General features: G+C 37.4%; 3 protein-coding genes across 3 annotated transcripts in view; 1 reads left to right on the top strand and 2 right to left on the bottom strand.

Annotated features, from left to right (window-relative positions):
• The window catches only part of muc13a (mucin 13a, cell surface associated), a 52,210-nt gene extending 35,321 nt beyond the window's left edge, over positions 1-16,889 (top strand). The window contains exons 10-13 of the mRNA XM_056250434.1: positions 15,735-15,799; positions 15,938-16,083; positions 16,174-16,254; positions 16,340-16,889. Of these exons, the coding sequence (XP_056106409.1) occupies positions 15,735-15,799; positions 15,938-16,083; positions 16,174-16,254; positions 16,340-16,449 (402 nt within the window). The 3' untranslated portion in view covers positions 16,450-16,889. The remainder of the gene's footprint in view (positions 1-15,734; positions 15,800-15,937; positions 16,084-16,173; positions 16,255-16,339) is intronic.
• Positions 16,890-17,919: 1,030 nt separating this feature from the next.
• Positions 17,920-21,149, bottom strand: LOC130084906 (uncharacterized). The gene is made up of 9 exons (XM_056250433.1): positions 21,137-21,149; positions 20,441-20,622; positions 20,131-20,192; positions 19,720-19,920; positions 19,462-19,556; positions 19,306-19,406; positions 19,129-19,187; positions 18,784-18,953; positions 17,920-18,201 (listed from the first exon to the last, which is right to left on the bottom strand). Exons 1-9 carry the CDS (start codon positions 21,147-21,149, stop codon positions 18,116-18,118), a joined length of 969 nt encoding a protein of 322 aa, XP_056106408.1. The 3' UTR covers positions 17,920-18,115.
• Positions 21,150-21,253: 104 nt separating this feature from the next.
• On the bottom strand, positions 21,254-23,641 carry LOC130084905 (uncharacterized). Its single transcript, XM_056250432.1, has 7 exons — positions 23,283-23,641; positions 22,979-23,040; positions 22,562-22,774; positions 22,275-22,417; positions 21,972-22,225; positions 21,663-21,724; positions 21,254-21,452 (listed from the first exon to the last, which is right to left on the bottom strand). Exons 1-7 carry the CDS (start codon positions 23,508-23,510, stop codon positions 21,278-21,280), a joined length of 1,137 nt encoding a protein of 378 aa, XP_056106407.1. The 5' UTR covers positions 23,511-23,641; the 3' UTR covers positions 21,254-21,277.
• Positions 23,642-24,495: the final 854 nt, after the last annotated feature.

Raw genomic sequence — 24,495 nt, 5'->3', positions numbered from 1 at the left:
AGCGACGCGTTATTATAGCAACAACACCTCAGACTGACAGAAACGTAAAAATAAACGTGAATTTAGGCCACTTTAGTTTTGTACACATTGTCATGTTAATTATAAGCAAATAATTTTTTTTTATTGACCACAATATTCCAAAAGGTGCTATAAAATTGTTATTATTATTGTTATTGTTATTTACAGTTCGTATTATGCTCTGTTCATACGGTTCTGTCTAAATAAACAGGACATTTGCATTTACATTTGGGTTATGCAGTGTTTTTAAATTATATTTTACACTGGGGTGCCTTGAGATTTTATGCACTTTTGAAAGGTGCCCTGACTGAAAAAAGTTTGAGAAAGGCTGCATTAGACAGTGATTACAGGTGCAGATTTAACTGTAGTTGCCTCTCAGGTTATGTTAATGTAAATGGTAGGTTGACATTATGTACTTGAGTATATGTGTGTAGCTGAAAATAAACAAAACAGTAATAAATGTTACATATACTGTATAAACTAACATTATTGATGAAGTCTATCAGCATTATATCTAGCACAATACACCAGCTAAACCAGGTGACTAATAACTTGTGAGTCACCATTCCTTAACGTAATCTGTACAGAACAAATAATGTAAATGTAATGATATAGCCTATCTATTTGAATAATACAAACACAACACTTAAATCAGTTACTAACAACATGCATAAGCATTCTACAATGACGTTCATTATTTGCTAACTACACAGCATGACTCGTCATTTCTCTCGAGTGGATTTACGACCCGAGTATTTCTAGATATTCACATATATAATCGATCCTAAACAAGTAAAGGATAAATAAAACTCACTTTTCTCATAAGGACGTACACAGTTATTAATGTTCAACACAAACACTGCACCGTGACTTCTTGAACAGTCTTGCTGTGGAGAATCCAGCTGTTGCATCACGCGCATTTCTCACGCGCATTTCTCGTGCGCAATCACTTCCAGCGCATCCGCTAATGGCCACTAGATGGCGCCTTTGCGCTACCTTTGTAACAATTTGGTCAGTGGAAAAGATTGTGAAAACTTTCTCTGAAATGTATTTTACACTATTTGATTTATTTATTCAAAAACAAGGCAAGGATAGGCTACTAAATTATTTTTATTAATGTAGGCTAATGTGACGGCACATCCGTATTAGGCTATTTCATATTTTCCTAATGTCTATACCGTTAAACATGTTATCACGTGGATGAATAATCTTATGCAAATGATATGCAGATGAGGATATGCATAGTAAAACTAGGCGTAGTAAGCTCCATATATGGTTATTTCGGGGAGGAGACGCGTGTGCGCACAATCTTCCGCTGACTGAGATTTATCGGGATTTATAAAGTGAATTCTGCGCAGGTTCTGGCTTACGCACGGTTTTATAAATCTGAATATTTTTTTTGCGTACGGCATTTTTGGCTTTCGGGCGCACGTACACTTTTAGTAAGGATCCTACGCACAGTTTTATAAATGAGGCCCCTGGTCAGGTGATATGCTGTCGACAACAACTCAATGTATGATCAATGTCAGCATTATCAGGAGGGTGCTTTTTTTAATTGTCCATCTTCATCTGCCTTCACTCCTACTAAAGGAGCAATGTGTTCTGCATGCAAGCACTGACCGATACAAGACATGGGCTATGTTAACATTCTTGATCATGTTCATGTCTCTTGCACCTTAAGAAATCTGTTAAATGACATAACTTTATTCAGGAAATTCCTAATAAACTTTACTAAAGCAAGATGCATTTTTTAAGAATGTAGAAAAATAGATGCTTTATTCAAACACTTTAATAACTTTGTAATCTAATTACAGTGAGTAACAACACAAATCAAACGCAAATAAGCATGCAAAACAAAGGAACAGAGAAATAAGGTAGATGCACCATTGTTTGAAACTGTGCTAGAGAAGTAATGTATGTCAGGTGATTCAACAAACAAGACTTCTGTATAGGATGCACCTGTTTTCTCTCTAATGAGGAAGCATTAGACTATTGAAAAGTGCACATGCAAAGACAAAATGGGCGTTTACCAATCAGTGGCCAATTTCAAACTACAATACAGGTAAATGTTTTTTCAACCATTTTTCAACAGACTTGCTAAAATCATGAATGCCCACCCCTAAACCAAGCCCACAGTGGATTACAGCAAATCGGGTAAAGCGGTTGAAAATGCCCATTGTGGTTTGAAATCGCCCCACTGATCGAGAAACACCCACTAGTGTTCTGCAGAGATACGCCTGAATGATCTTGTGCTCGTCAACTACAAATCACTGTTAGTTCAATGTCACTGTCTCCACCCATGTGTGTTGTTGGCTTTCATCAAAATTTCAATGCTGATCCAGCACACTTTAAACATTGAAATGTCAATCTCAACCAAAATGATGGTTTAGATCAAAACTCAACATTGTATCAATGTCACCATGCTATTGTTGGTTTTCAATGAAGACTCGGAATACTTATTATTCAGTTAAACGCACAGAACAAAATGTGCGTCCTCCTTTACTGTGTGTTCAACAAACGTATACAGCCCTTTTTCAGTGCTAGCTAACAGAATACAAAAATATGCCCAGAGCTCCCCCAGTGGTCAAAAACAAGAATTTCACATTAGATACATCTTAATAATCATTCTGGCAAGAGTGAATTTTTCCAACACTCCTTCTCACTCGCAAACAGAATGATTTAATTAACTGTTTTAACTCCAGCCATCTGTCTCAGCTTCGTGAACTTTTCTTCACTCAGTCCTTTAGTGAATATGTCAGCAATCATATCTTCAGTTTTGCAGTATTTCAAGTCTATGACTCCACTTGCAATTTGCTCTCGAATGAAGTGATACTTGATGTCAATGTGTTTGGCACGTCCATGACATTGAGGGTTCTTAGCCATGCAGATAGCTGACTGATTATCTTTAAACATCAACATCGGTTCTGTTTGATCTACCTTTAGACCTGTCATCAGTTGCCGCATCCAAACCGCTTCTTGAGCTGCGCTTCCCAACGCCATGTACTCAGCTTCAGCAGTGGAAAGAGCTACGCATGTCTGCTTCTTGCTTCTCCAACTCACAGCTGCTCCGCTGATTTGAAACATGTATCCTGAAACAGATTTGCGATCATCTTGGTCTCCAGCCCAATCTGCGTCTGAAAACCCTATGCATTCCTTTGACTTGTCCTTGCTATACAATAAACCTAGATTCAGAGTGCCATTCAGGTATCTCATGATTCGTTTGACAGCCATCCAATGATGCTTTGTGGGTTTAGCACAAAATCTTGCAACATTGTTTACACAGCCCATTCTCATCCCTAGGCGTCATGAAACTGACGCCTTGGGAATCATTTTGACCATGCTTCAATATTCGACGCTTTAGGCACCCTTTAGCGTCAGTTACATGACGCGATCCTAGGGCGTCATCTCACTGACGCTTTGCCTTTAACGTCAGTTAGATGACGCTATCTAATCCTAACCCTACACCAGACCTAAACCTACCCGCGTCATCTAACTGACGCTAAAGGTAAAGTGTCAGTAAGATGACGCCCTAGGATCGCGTCATGTATCTGACACTAAAGGGTGCCTCAAGCGTCGAATATTGAAGCATGGTCAAAATTGTCATTTTAGTGACGCCTTGGGATGAGAATGCGTTGGTTTACAGCATAAGCAATGTCTGGTCTTGTTCTTGATGACAAATAAATCAGACTACCAACAGCAGACTGAAATTGTGTTGGATCCAGTCCTTCTTTGTCATCAGATAGTTTGATGAGCTTCAAATTCATGTCTACTGGTGTGCTTACTGGCTTAGAATTTTCCATTCCGAATTTCTCCAACACATTTTTGACATATGTTGTCTGACCAATCCAGATTTCCCCAACTTCTGGTTTCTGGACAATTTTCACACCAAGAAAATGAGTTAACTCGCCCATGTCCTTTATCTCAAATTGCTTTGAAAGTAATTTCTTCACCTCCATCATCCGTTTATCATTGCGTCCAGCCAGAAGAATGTCATCAACATACACAGCAATAATGAACATTTCACCAGTTGCTGCAATGTAAATGCAGGGATCAGCTGTAGTTTGGACAAACCCCATCTTCTTCGGTTTTTCATCTAGAACGATATTCCAACATCTTGGTGATTGCTTCAGTCCATAGATGCTGCGATTTAGTTTGCACACTAGATGTTCCTTTTCTTTGACAACAAAACCTTCAGGTTGTTGTATGAACACTTCCTCCTTTAGTTCTCCATTCAGGACAGCTGTCTTGACATCCATCTGATGTAATTTTAGTCCATGTTGTACAGCTAGAGCAAGTATTGTTCTAATTGACTCAAATCTAACTACTGGACTAAATGTTTCGTCATAGTCTGACCCAAACTTTTGAGAAAAACCTTGTGCTACTAGACGTACTTTGTGTCTCTCAAATGTTCCATCAGCATCAACCTTGACTTTGAACACCCATTTACTGCCCACTGCTTTTCGATCTTTTGGTAATTCTACCAGGTCCCACACATTGTTTGCATACAGAGATTCCATTTCTTTCTTCATAGCTTCCTTCCATTTATCCTTGTCTGGACTACTGAAAACATCTTTTACAGTTTTGGGTTCAATTATTTGGTTATTAGTAAGTGTTACCCACTCTCCGTAATAGTCGGGTGGTTTTCTCACTCTTGTTGATCTTTGGATCTCTTCTTCTGCTGAGCCACTGTCAGAATCAGATCTTTGAATCTCTTCTTCTGCTGAGCCACTGTCAGAATCTTGGCAGTCAAATTTCACGTATCGTTTCACAGTGTCTTCCTCATTTTCAGCAGACTCCTTTTCAATTTCATAATCAGACTCATTGAACAGCACGTCTCGACTAAAAAACACTTTTGCAAGTTTTGTATCATAGAGCCGACATCCTTTCGTTTCTGTTCCATAGCCCAGAAGAACACATTTCTTTGCTTTGGGATCTAGTTTCTTCCATTCATCTTTAGGTATGTGAGCATATACAGTGGATCCAAATATACGTAAATGATCAACCTTTTTCTCACCTGTCCATGCTTCAAAAGGAGTCATCCCTTTCACTGATTTCGTTGGGCTTCTGTTTCTCAGATACACAGCTGTTGTCAGTGCCTCTGCCCAGAACTTCTGAGGTAGCTTTGCATCCGCTAACATGGATCTAACTGTCTCCATCAGTGTTTTGTTCATTCGCTCAGCTACTCCATTTTGTTCAGGAGTCTTCGGTACTGTGAGCTCATGTTGAACTCCTTTTTTCAGGAAGTTTTGAAACTCAGACGAGGTATATTCTCCTCCATTATCCGTGCGTAAGACTTTCAGTTGTCTTCCAGTAGATTTTTCTGTCATAGCCTTCCATTCTAGGAACTTCTGAAAAACTTCATGTTTCTGCTTCAGAACATACACCCATATATAGTGAGTATTCTCATCAATGAATGTCAGAAAATATTCAGCTCCACTCAAGGATTTTTCATTAATTTCCCCACATACATCACTGAGCACTAAGCCAAGTGGTTCAACAGCTCTTTTGCGATCACTGATTTTGAACTTGCTGCGATGATGCTTTCCTTCAGCACATGAATCACAAAAGTCTATGTCTTTTGACACATCAAAGTCAAAACCATCAACTAGACACTCATTACACAGCTTCTTCAGATTTTGTACACCTAGATGACCATAACATCGGTGCCAGGTTTGTTCCTTAGCATCTTTATGCCAATTCACATTTTCTGTTGCACTCAAGTGATCACTTTCTCTACAGTTCACATAATAGAGACTGCCATTTTTTGTTGCAGTAGCAATCAGTTTTTGATCTCCGAGTGTTACTTCTTGTGAGGATTCCAGACTTTTAAACTCAAAAAACTGTTTCTTGTCATTGCACATGTGACAGGTTGCTCCTGAATCTACAATCCAGCTATCCATTCTTGCATCAGAACTTGATGATAGTGCATGACTCACCATTAGTCCAACACTCTCACTATCTGAGTCACTGTCTTGTTTTTTTCCTTGTGCCTTGTTTGCTTTGTGTTTATAACCCATCTGCATACTCTCTTTGTTGAATTCTGTATTTGCAAAATATTTGTTGAACTCTCTGCAGTCACGTTTGATATGTCCATATCTTCCGCAGTAGTGACACTTTGGGCCTTTTCCTCTCACAAATTGTTTTCCAGTCAGAGCTTTAACATTATTGCTGGTGTTTTCAACATCACGTTCTCTCAATTTACGTTCTTCATGCAACAATCGTTCCGTGACAACCTCCATTCTAGGTACATCCACACTTGCTTCAAGTGCCATGACTAACACGTTGAACGAGTCAGGTAAACTGGCTAGCAGGTGCACGACACGATCTTCCTCTTCGATATGATCACCCACAATTGACAATGCATCAAAAGTTTCAGTCAACACCTTAATGTGCTCTTGAACCGAGTCTCCATCTTTCAATTTTAACGAGTACAATTTACGCCTCAATGCTAACTTATTTGCCCAAGTTTTCTTCTGAAACTGATTCATCAACTTTTCCCACACAACACTAGGATCTTCCGGCTCTCCAATCAAATAGAGCAAAGACGCTTCTATTGACAGCACAATGGTAGCCAGAGCACGATCACTTTTAGTCATTTAAATTTCGAACTTACTTGGATCAGATCGTGGAGCAGTCTCTGTACCATTTACCAAGTCCCATAGTCCATCTCTCATCAATGCCATGCGACATTGCACTTTCCACGTGGGATAGTTTGCTCCATTTAATGAAACAATTGTCACCGTCTTGGAATCCAAACTCATTTTTACTCACAGTCGGTCAATATCTTCAATAAGCCTTTCAGCAGCGTCACTGTAGCGTGCTAGTTCTGGGCCCATAACCTGTTGGTTTTCAATGAAGACTCGGAATACTTATTATTCAGTTAAACGCACAGAACAAAATGTGCGTCCTCCTTTACTGTGTGTTCAACAAACGTATACACATAGACAGTATAAGAAGTGGTCAGAGCCATCTCATTGGAACTCAGTTGAGACAGTTGAAGCCCATTTTTAGCGATTTCTGAGCACTTCCGTTCCTGACGCGCAGACTCAAACCGACTCAAACTAAGCTTGATGACGTGAGCAACCTGTCTGACAGACGTTAATCTTCTAGTAGCTGTGCGTGAAAATTGCCAACGTTAATCTTGCAGAGACGGGGAACTTGAGCAAAGAGTTCTCTGGCGTGAGTGAGCAGGAGTAAGTATTCCGTTGCTTTTATGGACTCATTATCTATGGGCTTCTCCCTTGACGGGACGTCCCCCCGATTGCCTGCGAGCTTCTCCTCCTGTCTGTACGGTCATTTCTGTACAGCGCGACAGAGAGTCGAGTGGTTATGACGCAATCGTTAGCCTATTTTTACAATATCTGTTTCTACGGGGCCATAATGTAACATAGAAGGTAATGGAGCTCTGTATACATTGTCGTGTTTCTTTAGAAATAAATAATGGACAAATGGAGTCTTTAAACGCCTCAGATGTAAAGTTATTCGCTGTCAAAGTGACGCCAAAATGAATGGGATTCAATGGAAATGCTAACGCAAGTGAAGTTCTGCTACAAGATGGCAGCACCCGGCCGGCTTCAACTTCTGGTCGATGGATTACCCCCTTGCGTATACAGCCCTTTTTCAGTGCTAGCTAACAGAATACAAAAATATGCCCAGAGCTCCCCCAGTGGTCAAAAACAAGAATTTCACATTAGATACATCTTAAAGGATAATTCCGGTATTTAACACTTTGAGTCTATTTTCTAGTTTGTTTTGGATGAACTAGAGTGGTGGACTTAGAAATTTTGACGATGGGTCCTGTCTCGACTTTTTTAATATTTTAGAATCGCCTCTGAGCGCTTCAGAGTGGATGTCTATGGGCATGCTCAAACATGTCCTTAAAACAACCCTTAACGTTCGTTTTCAAAACTGTGCAACTCACCGAGTGGTTAGTGGTGTTCGTTGATGTTCCAAAACAAGTAGCGTAGCGAAATACAGTTTCTGTCGAGTTTTATTTGCCATTTTTTTAAATCGCATTGATGTCTGCTGGAGGACTCAGTGCTCGTTGATATTACTGCGCTACCGGAAACGGAAAGGGGTCTGTTTACATTTGGTTGTAGTCTTTTCGCTCGGTTCTCCGTCTCTCAGAAGGCTAGCGTGAGCTGAGCAGCTGCGGCAAAGTGGTTGTCGCCATCAAGTGGTCGGGGGTGTGCTAACGCTTCGGACTCAAATATCGAGCGGAAGTTTATACGCGGTTGTGAGGTATCTGAAAAAATAGTTCCAGTATAGCAAATAACACGGATTGAAAGCATACATTGCGCCGATATATTTGTTTTTAATCATCAACGAACACCACTAACCACTCGGTGAGTTGCACAGTTTTGAAAACGAACGTTAAGGGTTGTTTTAAGGACATGTTTGAGCATGCCCATAGACATCCACTCTGAAGCGCTCAGAGGCGATTCTAAAATATTAAAAAAGTCGAGACAGGACCCATCGTCAAAATTTCTAAGTCCACCACTCTAGTTCATCCAAAACAAACAAAAAAATAGACTCAAAGTGTTAAATACCAGAATTATCCTTTAATAATCATTCTGGCAAGAGTGAATTTTTCCAACAGCTATCTGGGCTTCTACCAGGAGTTGATTCAAAATTGAGCTCGCACGATTAGAATGTGCGCATCCGGTGTGCGATACCTGGAGTTGTCCGTGGCGTGGCGCGGCACTGCACTGCGCTGCGCTGCGCTTCTCGTCCGGTGTGCGACCCCCTTAATGCTGGGGACACACTTGACTTGTTGAAACATTCGAAGACTGACTTTTTCCATCGACTATAGCAGGTCTAAACACCGACTGTGAACACAGACTGAACGCGCTGAACACTCGTTTGGGCATGATCAGTCATAAATATCAAATTACATTCACAACTGGCCTTAGAGTAAGTGTGTGCCTGGCTTTATGCAGTTATTAATGCAGTTATTAGAGAGAGAGAGAGAGAGAGAGAGAGAGAGAGAGAGAGAGAGAGAGAGAGAGAGAGAGAGAGAGAGACTTTGACTTTTAACAATCCTTTTAATTTACAATTTTCCGTAAAAAAATGACATAATTACATAAAACCTACACAAATATATCCACCACACTATGTCATTACAATAAATAATACAAAAAAAGCACATATATACATAAATATACTCTCTTCTCTTTTTTTTCTTTTTTTTCTTCCTCTCCACGACTCAATTCTTTGTTTAAGGCGGAAAAAAAAAACCCTAGATATTAATTTGCAGAGAACCATCAATACAAATTTCACGTAAACACTTTTCTATTCCCCAAGTATAGTTAAAGAAATCCATGTCTTTAATCAGTTGATAGTACACATATTCCACCTTTAACCTTGATTTGATTAAACCCTTTAAAATAGCCACAGCATCAGTTGACCCCACACCATTTAATTTACTTTTGCATGACAGCCATATTGCCATTTTGGCCTGCCCAAACAAAAAATTAAGCATCACATGGATCTGTTTCCTAGTTTTGCTATATTTGGGTCCATAAATAAAAAGTACAGGTGAGAACACTTCTCCTAAAATACTACACCAATCTTCTATTTGTGATAGTTAAGCTTCAAGTCTGCCACAGTAAAAAAATAAATGTAAAACAGTTTCTGTTTGCCCACAAAATAGACACCCCTCCCCTACCTGTGGATCAATGTGTGCTCTGTATCTGTTAGTAGCTATTATACCATGCACAATTCTCCACTGAAGGTCCCCAGATCTTTTCTCAATGGGAGGTTTGTACAAGGACCTCCAGCTACCTTTAGGGGAAGTGCCTGATCCAAAATTCTCCTGCCATTTAGATTCTTTTAGTCCCTCTAGAGAGTTCATGTGTGAGACTTTGACACATGTGATATACAGTGCTTGTTTCCCTGTTTCACTGAAAAGTTCCATTTCGGGAATCTTGAAGGTAAGCAAAAACCCTTCCCTTTCTTGAAAAGCATTAAACGCTGGTGCAATTTTTAACTCTGGGAAAAAAATCATCTATATCTTCATTTGATTCCTCCAATCCAGGTTTAAACTCCACTGGCAAACATTCAAAAAGCCCATTCAACAGTCTCTGTGTCAAGCGAATTGACCTCACACCCAGCTTAGCGGCCAGCATCTCAGCAGACATCCATTCATTTGTTGTTATTAAATGTCCAATCTTTGTTATTCCAGCATTTCTTAAAACAGTCCTCATTGTTGATGACTTCAAAATGTCTAAGTCCACAACAGGATTGTGCAACAGGGGTTCTTCTCTCTTCCAAAAGCCTTGCACATCCTGGAGATTCCTTGATGCATGTAATATTTCCCAGGCTTTTAACATGGATCGATAAAAAGGTGTTAGTCCAGACAAATCAACCCCTTGAATGTCCATCAAAAAGAGATGTCGGTCTAGCCCCATACTGCCCGCTTTGCTTAGGAGGGCGCAGGCTACTCCAGCCCAGCTTACATTTTTCCCATAAAGCAGTCTTTTTCGCTGTCTGAAGTCTAAAAGTCTTTATTCTGCTTTTAATGTCCACCAATCCTTGGCCTCCTTCTTGTTTGGGCAGATATAACACAGATGCTCTTAGCCAGTGCTGACCAGACCAGAAAAAATTTACCAGACGTTTTTGGACACTTTCCACCATTTCCTCAGGGGGGTCCAAGACAGTCATTTTATGCCATAAGGATGAGGCTACAAGATTGTTGCAGACCAAAACTCTTCCCCTGTACGATAGCTGGGGTAGCAGCCAATGCCAGTGAGACAACCGAGCATACACCTTTTCCAACAGGCCCTCCCAATTCTGTCTCTTATAATCCTCTCTTCCTAAGAATACCCCTAAATACTTTAACCCATCCCTTCTCCACTGTAATCTAGCTGGAAGTCTTGGACCATTATAACCCACTCCACACCACAGGGGATCACTTTTATCCCAATTTAGTTTGGCGGATGAAGCTTTCCCATAACTCTCCAAAATATCTGTTAAAACTTGAACATCATGCCCATTTCTTAAAAACACAGTAATATCATCAGCATATGCTGAGATTTTAACACAAACATTACAGTTTGGAACACTTATCTGTAATCCCGTTAATTTTTCTCTCAATTTACAGAGGAGAGGCTCAATGACCAAACTATATAGTTGACCTGAGAGTGGGCACCCCTGTCTAATGCCTCTTTGTACTTTAACAGGAACGCTTAGTCCAACCGCCATTTTTATCATACATGTGGCATTATTGTACAACAATTTGATCATAGCAACACATTTGTCTCCGAAACCAAAAGCCTTTAAAACACTGAAAAGAAACTGGTGATCAACTCGATCAAATGCCTTTTCCTGATCTAAAGATAAAATTCCTATGTCAACGTTATTTTTTAAAGCATAATCAATAACATCACGTAATAAATGCAAATTGTCAGAGATATATCTATCTTTAATACAATAGGATTGATCTTTATGTATAATTCTGTGCATTATTTTGTTTAACCTGTTAGCCAAACACTTTGATATTATTTTGTATTCTGAACATAAAACTGCAACAGGTCTCCAGTTCTTTATTAAAGTAAGATCACCTTTCTTAGGAAGTAGGGTTAAAACTGCTCGTTGACAACTTTTAGGCATCAAACCTATACGAAAAACTTCTTTTAGTACTTCATAGAAGTCAGTTCCAAGTAAACTCCAGAAGTGCTTGTAAAACTCGCCAGGGAGGCCATCTATACCCGGGGTACGACCTGAGGCAAGTCCTGATACTGCAGCACTTAATTCCCCGAAAGTAAGTTCTGATTCCAAAGTTTGTTTATCTTCAGCGGTTAAACAGGGAAGGTTCTGTAAAAGTTCATTTTGGCTCCTCCCATCTGTGTTCTCAGCAGAATATAACTTAGAATAAAAATCCACTGCTAATCTTCGCATTTCTACGGGATCACTTGTCTCTTGACCATTACTGTTTTTCAAACTATACATTTTTTTTTCTTGTACACTTTTTTGTTCCAAGTTAAAAAAAAAGAAGTTGGTCCATCCATATCTTTCAAAGATAAAAACCTGTTCCTCACAAGAGCACCCTTGACTTTCTCATTTAGAATAGAACTCAACTTTAATTTCTTGTCAGTCCACTCTTGTAAATTAGCAGCAAGATCTCTCATCATGTTCTCTTCAATGACTAGAATTTCTTTCTCAATCCATTGCAAGGTTGATTTCAAACACAAAGTTGAGTAAGATGTGTATTGTTGGCAAAATTCCCTTATATGCGTTTTACCAATTTCCCACCAAAGAATTACATTTTCATATCTACTTTTTTCACTTTTCCAAGTTTCCCAAAAATACTTGAAAGATTCACAAAAAAACTTGTCTTGCAGTAACTTTACATTAAAATGCCAATATGAATTCCTATTTCTTCTATGTATCAAAGTGCAGTCAACTGTAATAAGCTTGTGATCAGAAAAATATGTGGGGACAATAGCTGTATGTACAACTCTGTTTTTCATATTGTTTGATACATACAATCTATCTAAACGTGCCGCTGAAATTCTCCCCTCATTCACCTTTACCCAAGTATATTGTCTAATCAATGGATTATTTTCTCTCCAACTATCTGTGAAGTTAAACGTTTCAAAAATATTAGCTAAAACAGTAGATGACAGAAAATGAGGTTCTTCTCCATTTCTATCAAAAGAAGAATCAAGAGTACAGTTCCAATCCCCTCCTAAAATGATCAAATCATTAACCTGCTGTTGTTCTAAAAAACACTTCAAAGTATTAAAAGTATTTATCCTATCAGATCCAGTATTAGGTGCATATATATTAACAAACACAAAAAACAGACCATTAATCTCAGCTCTAACAGCCAATATCCGCCCTGGCTCAATTTCTTTTTTGGACAGAATTCTTACTTTAGTGCTAGGAGAGAAAATAATTGCAGCTCCTGCACTCAGGTTAGTCCCATGAGTAAGAACACACTCACTCTTCCTCCACCACAGTCGCCAGTCAACCTCATTATTCACATCACTATGAGTTTCTTGCAGGAAAATCACATCTAAATTTTTCAACCTAATAAATTCTATGATAGTTTCAGCTTTCATCCTATCCCTCATCCCATTAACATTCAAGGATCCCACCCGTAAAGTGTCCATTAGAAGAAGAGAGAAAAAGAAAGCAGACAAGAAGAAAACGTATTAGCCATAGTGATTAGTTAGATTCCCCCCCCCCCCCCCCCCCCCTTTTTTCCCTATTGTTTTACTTTTTTATCGGATTGCAGTGATGTGTTTTTTTAATCTAAAATGCTTCTGCTGTGAAAGCTCTTCATAATTACTATGTCTCCTTGCCCACATAACAGATGTTATAAACTTCTCCAAGTCCGGAAAAAATCACTTACTTCAACTTTTCTACCCTTTGTTTCGTCAAGAAATTCACTGATTTGAGCCACATTATACAAATCCTCTTTCAACACTTTTGACCCCTCTACTCCTTCCAACCATTGATCAACATCTTTCATGCTATCATCAGTACATTGAGACATTCCATCCAACTCATCTACTGAGCCTTCCTCTGCTTGTACATCTGTCTGAGTCACATTCTCACTGTTAACCACAACTTCATGAACTGAATGTTTGGCCACAGCATAACTGCATCCAGCTTTCTCACCATCACCCTCACCATCATCGCTTTCACTCACCTCATTGTGCCCGATGACTCGCTCAGCAGGCCTTTTCACTGCCACTTGTTTTCCTGTGGTTGTATTTTCCACAATATCCGAACTTTCGTAATCTTTAGACGATCCGCTCTCCGTTGGATCGACAGGCAAACGCTGTTCGTTATCCTCTTTCTTGTGAGGGCAAGAGAAACGTTTGTGGCCTAAATTCCCACATTCGAAACACTTAAGGTTGTCGGTACTAGCGTACAACATATATGAACTTGCTCCATGACTCACACGGAACGAGATCTCTAACGTGCGCTCAGGAGAAGTGAGAAACATTAAAGGGTTAGTTCACCCAAAAATGAAAATTAAGTCATTAATTACTCCCCATGCTGTACGAGAAGAAGGTCAGTTCTCGCGCATGCGTCCTGGAAATCTCTTGAACTCTCGTCTCAGGCCCACAAGGAAGCAATGGAATAGTCGAATAAAGTCGTTATTTTTGTTTTGTTTTCCGCACAAAAAGTATTCTCGTCGCTTGATAAACTTATAGTTGAGCCACTGTAGGCACATGGAATATTTAAACATTTTCTTTAATGACTTTCTGGGCCGTCAAGTTTCACTCCCTTAGGAAGCCTATGTACTGTAGCAAGGATTCAGCTCTCAGATTTAATCAAAAATATCTTCATTTGTGTTCCGAAGATGAACGAAGGTCTTACGGGGTTGGTACAGCATGGGGGTGAGTAATTAATGACTTAATTATCATTTTTGGGTGAACTAACCCTTTAAAACCTGCCGCCTAAAAGAAAGAACGTGTTTCAATGCCGCGTTTTTACATCCCAGCGGGATCATTCTAACTGGACTTGCAATTTTTCCATATCTAGTTAACTCCTTAGTAATGGCGTCATTTGAAATGAAAGGTGGAATATTTGAAATTGTTACTTTAGTGGCCGGAGCCGCTAAAGGAGTCACAGGCACAAAACTTTCACTAATCCAGATCCCGCTCTCTGTCAGCTGATTCACTAACTGCTCCGATTTTAAAAACACTACGATCGCCTTGTTCATTCGTGATGCTGAGAGAATATTCTCAAAACCGATCAATCCTCCCACCACCACGAGTACATCCTCCACGCTAACGCCGAGCTCGGGCACACACCTGCACCCATTTCGCATCGACACGTGAGGGTTTACCTGTGCAGGGTCTGATGCCATACCGTCACGCGACAAAGCCGCGAGCGGCGAAAAGTACAAAAAAACTTTACTAGAAAAAACTAAATTAACCACACACACACAAAAAAGGGGGGGGAAACAAGAAAAGGAAAAGTTGAAAAAGAACAGTATCTTTCGCTCGCTCAAGCAACACGCTCCACTCTTCCACCCACACTCGCACATGCGCAGAGAGAGAGAGAGAGAGAGAGAGAGAGAGAGAGAGAGAGAGAGAGAGAGAGAGAGAGAGAGAGAGAGAGAGAGAGAGAGAGAGAGAGAGAGAGAGAGAGAGAGAGATGTTGCAATATTGAGACAGAAAAACATGTGCGTCAATATTATTATTATGTATTAATTAATTCAATTCGTTTTAATTAATTCGTTCATTCTTTTTTATTATTGACAGTAGATAGCCTAATAAATGAAACACAAAGCCCTTTTTAACAAGTAGGCCTATCAATAATTTTTTATTTGTTATATTATCTGGAATAATTACGAAAACCCATGCAGCAGGACTAAAATTAAAACTAAACTGCATGTGTCCATTGATTGTGAAGTTAGACATCGAAAATCAAGCGCATGTGGCTGCATGTTTTTTCTTGTTATGAATTGTAACCTATTTTCCATTTACAGTTAACTACGCACAGTGATATGGAACTGTAATGCGATCAAACCTGCCTGGAACTACTTTAGCCGTGCGTTTCCCTGAAAACAATTGCACACATTAGAACGTTCTCAACCAATCAGAATCAAGCATTCAACAGCCCTGTAGTATAAGTTAAATTCTATATTAATTTTACAGCATTGTGTAATGTTTTTTAATATAAAAATGGGAAAAGATAAATGTCACATTGTACTCTATTTATAATAAAATTACATTATTTTTCATCGCATGCAGATAAACTTAGTTTACAAGGCAAGTTATCTCAGAGGATACAAGCGATCCAGAGTCGAATCATTCACGTAAGCATGACAACTGTTGTCTTTCACATTCATCATAAAGATGTCCAGAATTATGATAATAATCAGGGCACACTGTTATAGGACATGGGGGGTTATAATAATGCTTTTTTTTCTTTCTTTTTTTTTTTTTTTTTACAGGAATGGCTCCATTAAAGTGGACATGTCTCTTATCTTTGAAAATTCTTCTATGGTCCCAAGCTCAGTTGAGGTAGAATCTATTCTTTATGGGAATGCTATGAATGGGAGCATACTTCTGAACATCACACTGGACACTATCAAAGCAGGTGAGTGTGCACAAGTACAATACACAAATTAGCATAATGGTGTAAGCTTTCAAATAAAGTTTAATGTGCTCTGCACATTTTATATTACAGGGGAAATAGTTACTCCTAACACAGCTGTCACAAATGCAACCATGCAAACTACTACCATGAGATCCACAGCAAGTACAAACGGTATTGAATGCAATGTTTCAAGTATTTTATTTAATAATTTTAAATACATAATATACACTACATTCTGTACTTCTTACCTTTTCAGAGAACACAAACACCACCTCTGGTGCCTTTTCACAGATGGTATGCTGTTCACTAATGTCTATATCTCCAGCCATCGTGGTTTTATTAGCTCAAACTGTGATGTTTTTGTAATTGTAAAGTTCAAAAAAGAGATAAAACACTATAGAAAGACACTATGTTTATATTTAAGCTGATTGTATTAGTTAAACTAGACAAATGTTGACTATTATATTAGGCACATATTGTACTGTGCGTACAAGTTTTAGGACCCTATAATAATCTCATTATTTATTAAAATATTCATCCCACCTGCAGACCACAAGTTACCATCTGAAAATGTATTAATATTAACGGTATAACTTCACAATAAGGTCTAATTTGTTAACATTAGTTAATGCATTGACTAACATTAGCCTATATTTTTTACAGCATTTATTAATGTTAGATAATGAAAATATTATTGTTTATGTTAGTTCACAGTTAATTAACTAAAGTTAACAGATGCAACTTTTGACCTTCAAAATCTAAATGTTGAGATTAACATTCGCTAAGATTAATAAATGTTAATCTACTAATGTTAACAAATGAAACATTATTGTAAAGTGATGAATATTAACTAAACAATGTCATATTAGTTATGATCAGTAGAAGTCATCAGGGATTTGTGCAATTAAATAGTTTGTCAAAAACGTTTATTTTGTTGGTTTTAGATATAATAAGGTGCTTCACTTTATTATTTTTGAATACGTATATGTTTTGTTAACATTGTGGTTGATATTTCATATTAGCCTACTATATTTTGAGTATTGTATCTGTATTTATCTTTGTTATTAAAGTTGTGGCATTCTGACATGTATCTTGTTTTGTCTTTTGTTGCCTGTATTTAATCTGGGACAACCGACCAGTAGGGATTGTGCTAGCATTAATTAAAATAGGGGTCTTTGTATTCAGATTTAAGGAGTTTTAAATCTTTGTAAATAAATATAAAAGATTTACAGGACAGTAAATGTCCTGTTTTAATGTATTTGTTATACAATATTGTGGGTGATCTGATGTTTTTTAAAAGTAATTTCGATAAAATGAGAACAGCCTGGATCCCAGTTTATCTTGTTGTCACAAGTCAAAGTTGAAGTTGAATAACCTTAAATGTGTTCATAAAGTATAGTTGAAGCAATGAAATTAGATTAAAAACAGGATTCACCCTTCATTTTATTAAACATACTTTCATACAACATAATACAGATTATTAATCAGAATATTTTTTTCATTTCTTTTACTCAAAGATTAAATACATAGATTGCTCATGTGTACCTTTGTTGTATAAATACTCAGCATCTAATTTATATATTGGAAGATATATTTTATTGAAAAGAAGTATAATAATCACATTATTATACCTTTAAATATTTACATTTCACTTGTGCCATTTCTGTGGCAAAGAGGAATGTTCAGATTTATCAGAACATTTTTTAATTTCTATTACCCAAAGATTAAATACATAGATTGCACATGTGTACCATCTAACTAATACATTGGCACTTGTATGGAATGTTCAGATTTGGCTTCAACCGATCCTCATTTCTCCATCTCAGTGTTAGAGGAAAAATGTGCTTTTTGTAAAGCACAGGACAAAAAATATAACTCACACATACCTTTTGTATCACCAGACTCTATATGTGGCAAGTAAGACCAGTAAACGTTACAGCTAGATAGATCATAACTTGACACGTTTTGCTTTGTGATCTGACCAAAAATATCCGAGATGTCACAGTCATGTTTTCGTAGCATGATTTTGTGATTAGTGCATCACAGCTGACAAAAGAAGCGACGCTAGGGTCATCCACAAAGCTGTGAGCATACTAGCCAGGACTGGAGACCGGTTAGCTGTAAAAAATAAATAAAGGAAAAAAACCATTTATTATTAATAATTCACACATTAATTATTGATTCATTTAAGCCAGTAAACAAAGTCTTTGGAAACAGCTTAAAAATCCCTTTATGGACTTGAATGAATGAATGAATGAATGGATGAATGAATGAATGAATGAATGAATGAATGAATGAATGAATGAATGAATGCATTAATTAATTAATTATTTTCATCAATCAATCAATCAATCAATCAATCAATCAATCATTCATTCATTCATTCATTAATTCATTCATTATAATTCATTTATTATAATTAATTAATTAATTCATTCATTAATGATAATTCATTCATCCATCCATCCATCCATTCAGTTTGCTTTTGCTGACTGTAAACACAACAGCCCACATACTCATACTCCTCTCATTCTCATGTTACTTATTTCTCTTATGGGTTGATGTGTTCTGTATAGAAGTTGTAAATTACTTATTTATTATTTATCAAGGAATATTATTAGAGCTGCTAAAGCCGTCACATTTTTAGAGACATTATGTATAAATCATTACATGAAAACATAGAAATAAATATATACTGACCAGCGACTCCAGAGGAATCTGTAACTGTGATAGTTTTTGGATCAACTGATAATTTGACTATTCCATTTCTAACAGCTTCAGCAAGACCCCAAGCCAGCTCTGACACAGTAGGATTATTGGCAAGAGTATTGTTAAATCCAAGTTGACCATCTACCACAATAGAGCCAGACCTGAGGGGACAATGTTCATAAATTAATAAATGGAAAAACTGTAATCCAACAACTTTACCAATGACTTATAAGCAACTAACCATTAAACTACTCAATCAACCAATAAATAAACACATGTAAAAAAATAAAAATTGCATTGAGCATTGACTGTATTTAGAATTTTATAACATTTTACCTGAACCGCCAAACCAACGAGCGCTTGAAGTTCTTAAAACCTTTGTAAAATCCATCAAGCTATAATAAATGAATAAACAGTTCAGACGAGATTTAATTTTATAATGAAAAACTAGAGAAAGGTTCAAATTGTTTTTAAACTAAAATAGTACAATTATTTAAAGGACGAGACAATTACCTCAGAGGTGATGTTTTTTGCCAGCTTTGTGGCTGCATCAGATGTTATAATTGAAAGGTCCGGTTTAAAGTCGTCGTTCAGTTTGAAGGTTATATTGTAGTCTGTAAGATTTGAAGCAGAGACTGTCGTAACTGGAGATGCAGTTTGATTCGTAACTGGAGATGCAGTTTGATTCGTAACTGGAGTTGCAGTTTGATTCGTAACTGGAGTTGCAGTTTGGTTCGTATTTGGAGTTGTTGCAGGTGTTGTTGCTTTGGATGAAATAAAAATGGGACAAAGTTCAACAAAAGTATCTCATAAAATGTGTATGTGTGTGTGTGTGTGTGTGTGTGTGTGTGTTTATCATCAAACAAGTATGATTATGTCTATGTCCTTCATTTAAAGGGTTCACTATGTAACGGACAAGTATCTAACAGGAAAAAAAATAATCTGTAAATACACTGACCACTGGTTTCTGGGATATCAGTAGTATTGATGGACGAGTTATTAATTGTGAAGTTGAAATTTCCATTCGTGACAGCCGTAACAAGGGTGTCTTTCACATCTGTCACATTAGGACTAGTGCCATTCGTGGAGTCAAACTCGATGACAGAATCAATCACAACGGAGCCCTTGCTGTGGAGATCAACCATGTTGAAACACAGTCAGATAATTAACTAACAATCAACTGAAAGATCAAATGGAACGATCAAATGGTCACTTGACTTACAAACTGATAAACTAAACCAGTCGGGAAACCAATCACTAATCAAACAAATCATGGATATATCCATCTATGTTAATAACAGGGTATTTGGTAATGACTACAAATGAATGTGCTGTTACCTGAACTTCCGAATAAACATGCGGTAGAATTTTGGGAACCGCCTTTTGTAAACTCGAGAACACTGTAACACATAGATAAATAATCATATAAATATCATATTACTTGCATACAAGCATTTCTGTTTTTCAGATCAAATTTCCCTGCAAGAAATTTAGTTTAAAAACAGACAATAAGCAAGTATTTAGGAAACCATTCAGCGTGTAAAAGCATATATCACTAGTATATCTATTTTTAATATTGCCAATACACAACATTATCAGAGTCTACTATTGCAATCAACATCCATGCCTCATAGGAGAAAAATATTACCTCATTGATGATGCTATTTAACAGCTCTTTGGTCTCATTGTTACTGAGATCGGAGTAGATGTCCTTGAACTCTTGATCAATACTGAAGCCTAAATTAATCTGTGCAACTTTAGCAGGTGCAGAGACTGTCGTAACTGGAGATGCAGTTTGATTTGTAACTGGAGATGCAGTTTGATTTGTAACTGGAGTTGCAGATTGATTTGTAACTGGAGATGCAGTTTGATTCGTAACTGGAGATGCAGTTTGATTCGTAACTGGAGATGCAGTTTGATTTGTAACTAGAGATGCAGTTTGATTCGTAACTGGAGATGCAGTTTGATTCGTAACTGGAGATGCAGTTTGATTCGTAACTGGAGATGCAGTTTGATTTGTAACTAGAGATGCAGTTTGATTCGTAACTGGAGATGCAGTTTGATTCGTAACTGGAGTTTCAGTTTGATTCGTAATTGGAGTTGCAGTTTGATTCGTAACTGGAGATGCAGTTTGATTCCTAACTGGAGATGCAGTTTGATTCGTAACTGGAGATGCAGTTTGATTCGTAACTGGAGATGCAGTTTGATTCGTAACTGGAGATGCAGTTTGATTTTTAACTGGAGTTGCAGTTTGATTTGTAACTGGAGATGCAGTTTGATTCGTATTTGGAGTTGTTGCAGGTGTTGTTGCTTTGGATAAAATAAAAATGGGACAAAGTTCAACAAAAGTATCTCATAAAATGTGTATGTGTGTGTGTGTGTGTTTATCATCAAACAAGTATGATTATGTCTATGTCCTACATTTAAAGGGTTCACTATCTAACAGACAAGTATCTAACAGGAAAAAAATTAATCTGTAAATACACTAACCACTGGTTTCTGGGATATCAGTAGTATTGATGGATGAGTTATTAATTGTGAAGTTGAAATTTCCATTCGTGACAGCCGTAACAAGGGTGTCTTTCACATCTGTCACATTAGGACTAGTGCCATTTGTGGAGTCAAACTCGAGGACAGAATCAACCACAACGGAGCCCTTGCTGTGGAGATCAACCATGTTAAAACACAGTCAGATAATTAACTAACAAACAACTGAAAGATCAAATGGAACAATCAAATGGTCACTTGACTTACAAACTGATAAACTAAACCAGTCGGGAAACCAATCACTAATCAAACAAATCATGGATATATCCATCTATGTTAATATCAGGGTGTTTGGTAATGACTACAAATGAATGTGCTGTTACCTGAACTTCAGAATAAACATGCGGTAGAATTTTGGGAACCGCCTTTTGTAAACTCGAGAACACTGTAACACATAGATAAATAATCATATAAATATCATATTACTTGCATACAAGCATTTCTGTTTTTCAGATCAAATTTCCCTGCAAGAAATTTAGTTTAAAAACAGACAATAGCAAGTATTTAGGAAACCATTCAGCGTGTAAAAGCATATATCACTAGTATATCTATTTTTTATATTGCCAATACACAACATTATCAGAGTCTACTATTGCAATCAACATCCATGCCTCATAGGAGAAAAATATTACCTCATTGATGATGCTATTTGACAGCTCTTTGGTCTCAGTGTTACTGAGATCGGAGTAGATGTCCTTGAACTCTTGATCAATCCTGAAGCCTAAATTAATCTGTGCAACTTTAGCAGGTGCAGAGACTGTCGTAACTGGAGTTGCAGTTTGACTCGTAACTGGAGATGCAGTTTGATTTGTAACTGGAGATGCAGTTTGATTCGTAACTGGAGATGCAGTTTGATTCGTAACTGGAGATGCAGTTTGATTCGTAACTGGAGATGCAGTTTGATTCGTAACTGGAGATGCAGTTTGATTCGTAACTGGAGATGCAGTTTGATTCGTAACTGGAGATGCAGTTTGATTCGTAACTGGAGATGCAGTTTGATTCGTAACTGGAGTGGCAGTTTGATTCGTAACTGGAGATGCAGTTTGATTCGTATTTGGAGTTGTTGCAGGTGTTGTTGCTTTGGATAAAATAAAAATGGGACAAAGTTCAACAAAAGTATCTCATAAAATGTATGTGTGTGTGTGTGTGTGTGTGTGTTTATCATCAAACAAGTATGATTATGTCTATGTCCTACATTTAAAGGGTTCACTATCTAACAGACAAGTATCTAACAGGAAAAAAAATTAATCTGTAAATACACTGACCACTGGTTTCTGGGATATCAGTAGTATTGATGGATGAGTTATTAATTGTGAAGTTGAAATTTCCATTCGTGACAGCCGTAACAAGGGTGTCTTTCACATCTGTCACATTAGGACTAGTGCCATTTGTGGAGTCAAACTCGAGGACAGAATCAACCACAACGGAGCCCTTGCTGTGGAGATCAACCATGTTGAAACACAGTCAGATAATTAACTAACAATCAACTGAAAGATCAAATGGAACGATCAAATGGTCACTTGACTTACAAACTGATAAACTAAACCAGTCGGGAAACCAATCACTAATCAAACAATTCATATCCATCTATGGTAATAACAGGGTATTTGGTAATGACTACAAATGAATGTGCTGTTACCTGAACTTCCGAATAAACATGCGGTAGAATTTTGGGAACCGCCTTTTGTAAACTCGAGAACACTGTAACACATAGATAAATAATCATATAAATATCATATTACTTGCATACAAGCATTTCTGTTTTTCGGATCAAATTTCCCTGCAAGCAATTTAGTTTAAAAACAGACAATAAGCAAGTATTTAGGAAACCATTCAGCGTGTAAAAGCATATAGTATATCTATTTTTAATATTGCCAATACACAAAATTATCAGAGTCTACTATTGCAATCAACATCCATGCCTCATAGGAGAAAAATATTACCTCATTAATGATGCTATTTGACAGCTCTTTGGTCTCAGTGTTACTGAGATCGGAGTAGATGTCCTTGAACTCTTGATCCATACTGAAGCCTAAATTAATCTGTGCAACTTTAGCAGGTGCAGAGACTGTCGTAACTGGAGTTGCAGTTTGATTCGTAACTGGAGTTTCAGTTTGATTCGTAACTGGAGTTGCAGTTTGATTCATAACTGGAGATGCAGTTTGATTCATAACTGGAGTTGCAGTTTGATTCGTAACTGGAGTTGCAGTTTGATTCGTAACTGGAGTTGCAGTTTGATTCGTAACTGGAGTTGCAGTTTGATTTGTAACTGATGTTGCAGTTTGATTCGTAAATGGAGTTTCAGTTTGATTCATAACTGGAGATGCAGTTTGATTCATAACTGGAGATGCAGTTTGATTCGTAACTGGAGTTGCAGTTTGATTCGTAACTGGAGATGCAGTTTGATTCGTAACTGGAGATGCAGTTTGATTCGTAACTGGAGATGCAGTTTGATTCGTAACTGGAGTTGCAGTTTGATTCATAACTGGAGTTGCAGTTTGATTCATAACTGGAGTTGCAGTTTGATTCATAACTGGAGTTGCAGTTTGATTCATAAGTGGAGTTGCAGTTTGATTCGTAACTGGAGATACAGTTTGATTCGTAACTGGAGTTGCAGTTTGACTCGTAACTGATGTTGCAGGTGTTGCTGCTTTGGGTCAAATTAAAATGGGACAAAGTTCAACAAAAGTGTCTCATAATTAATGCTGAAGATGTATCATCATAATTTAGCATGCGGATAGTTGGGCTGACAAATGCAGACTGGTAAGAAAGCAATATATATATATATATATATATATATATATATATATATATATATATATATATATATATATATATATTAAAAATTCTCTCTTTAGAGAAAAAAGTTACTATATTACTTGATTTTGGACATTAATGGTAAACTGCTATAGATCACTATCCATCACCAACCAAGCCTATTTGCACCGGAAGTGCATTCTAATTTGAGAGTAAATATACAGTACTTGTAATTATGATATGAAGCTGTCACATCAGGCTAAAGATAAATCTGTGTTGTGAAAATCACTTTTTAGATGTCACTTTCTTTTTCACTAACCTTTGTTGTGTTTTTAATGATTTTATTTAACATTATGGATTCTGATAAGCCATGACTTTTTTAAATCAAGTGCAATGATA

This window comes from Rhinichthys klamathensis, unplaced genomic scaffold (genome assembly GCF_029890125.1).
Source record: "Rhinichthys klamathensis goyatoka isolate OS25496 unplaced genomic scaffold, OSU_Roscu_1.1 h1tg000069l_1, whole genome shotgun sequence".
Taxonomy (NCBI): domain Eukaryota; kingdom Metazoa; phylum Chordata; class Actinopteri; order Cypriniformes; family Leuciscidae; genus Rhinichthys; species Rhinichthys klamathensis.
Note: the sequence above shows the minus strand (reverse complement) of the source record. Positions and strands in the feature narration are given on the sequence as shown.

Bases quoted from the DNA above. Each gene is read 5' to 3' on its own strand.
- LOC130084906 (XM_056250433.1), bottom strand. The intron at 19,407-19,461 runs GTTACGAATCAA...CAAATCTTACAG, and splicing joins CGAATCAAACTGCATCTCCA to ACTACAATATAACCTTCAAA. The intron at 19,188-19,305 runs GTAATTGTCTCG...CATTTATTATAG, and splicing joins CAAAAAACATCACCTCTGAG to CTTGATGGATTTTACAAAGG.
- LOC130084905 (XM_056250432.1), bottom strand. From the start codon at position 23,510: ATGAATCAAACTGCATCTCCAGTTATGAATCAAACTGCAACTCCAGTT. The intron at 22,775-22,978 runs GTAACAGCACAT...TGATCTCCACAG, and splicing joins ATGTTTATTCGGAAGTTCAG to CAAGGGCTCCGTTGTGGTTG. The intron at 22,418-22,561 runs GTCTGTTAGATA...TTTTATCCAAAG, and splicing joins TTTTTTCCTGTTAGATACTT to CAACAACACCTGCAACAACT.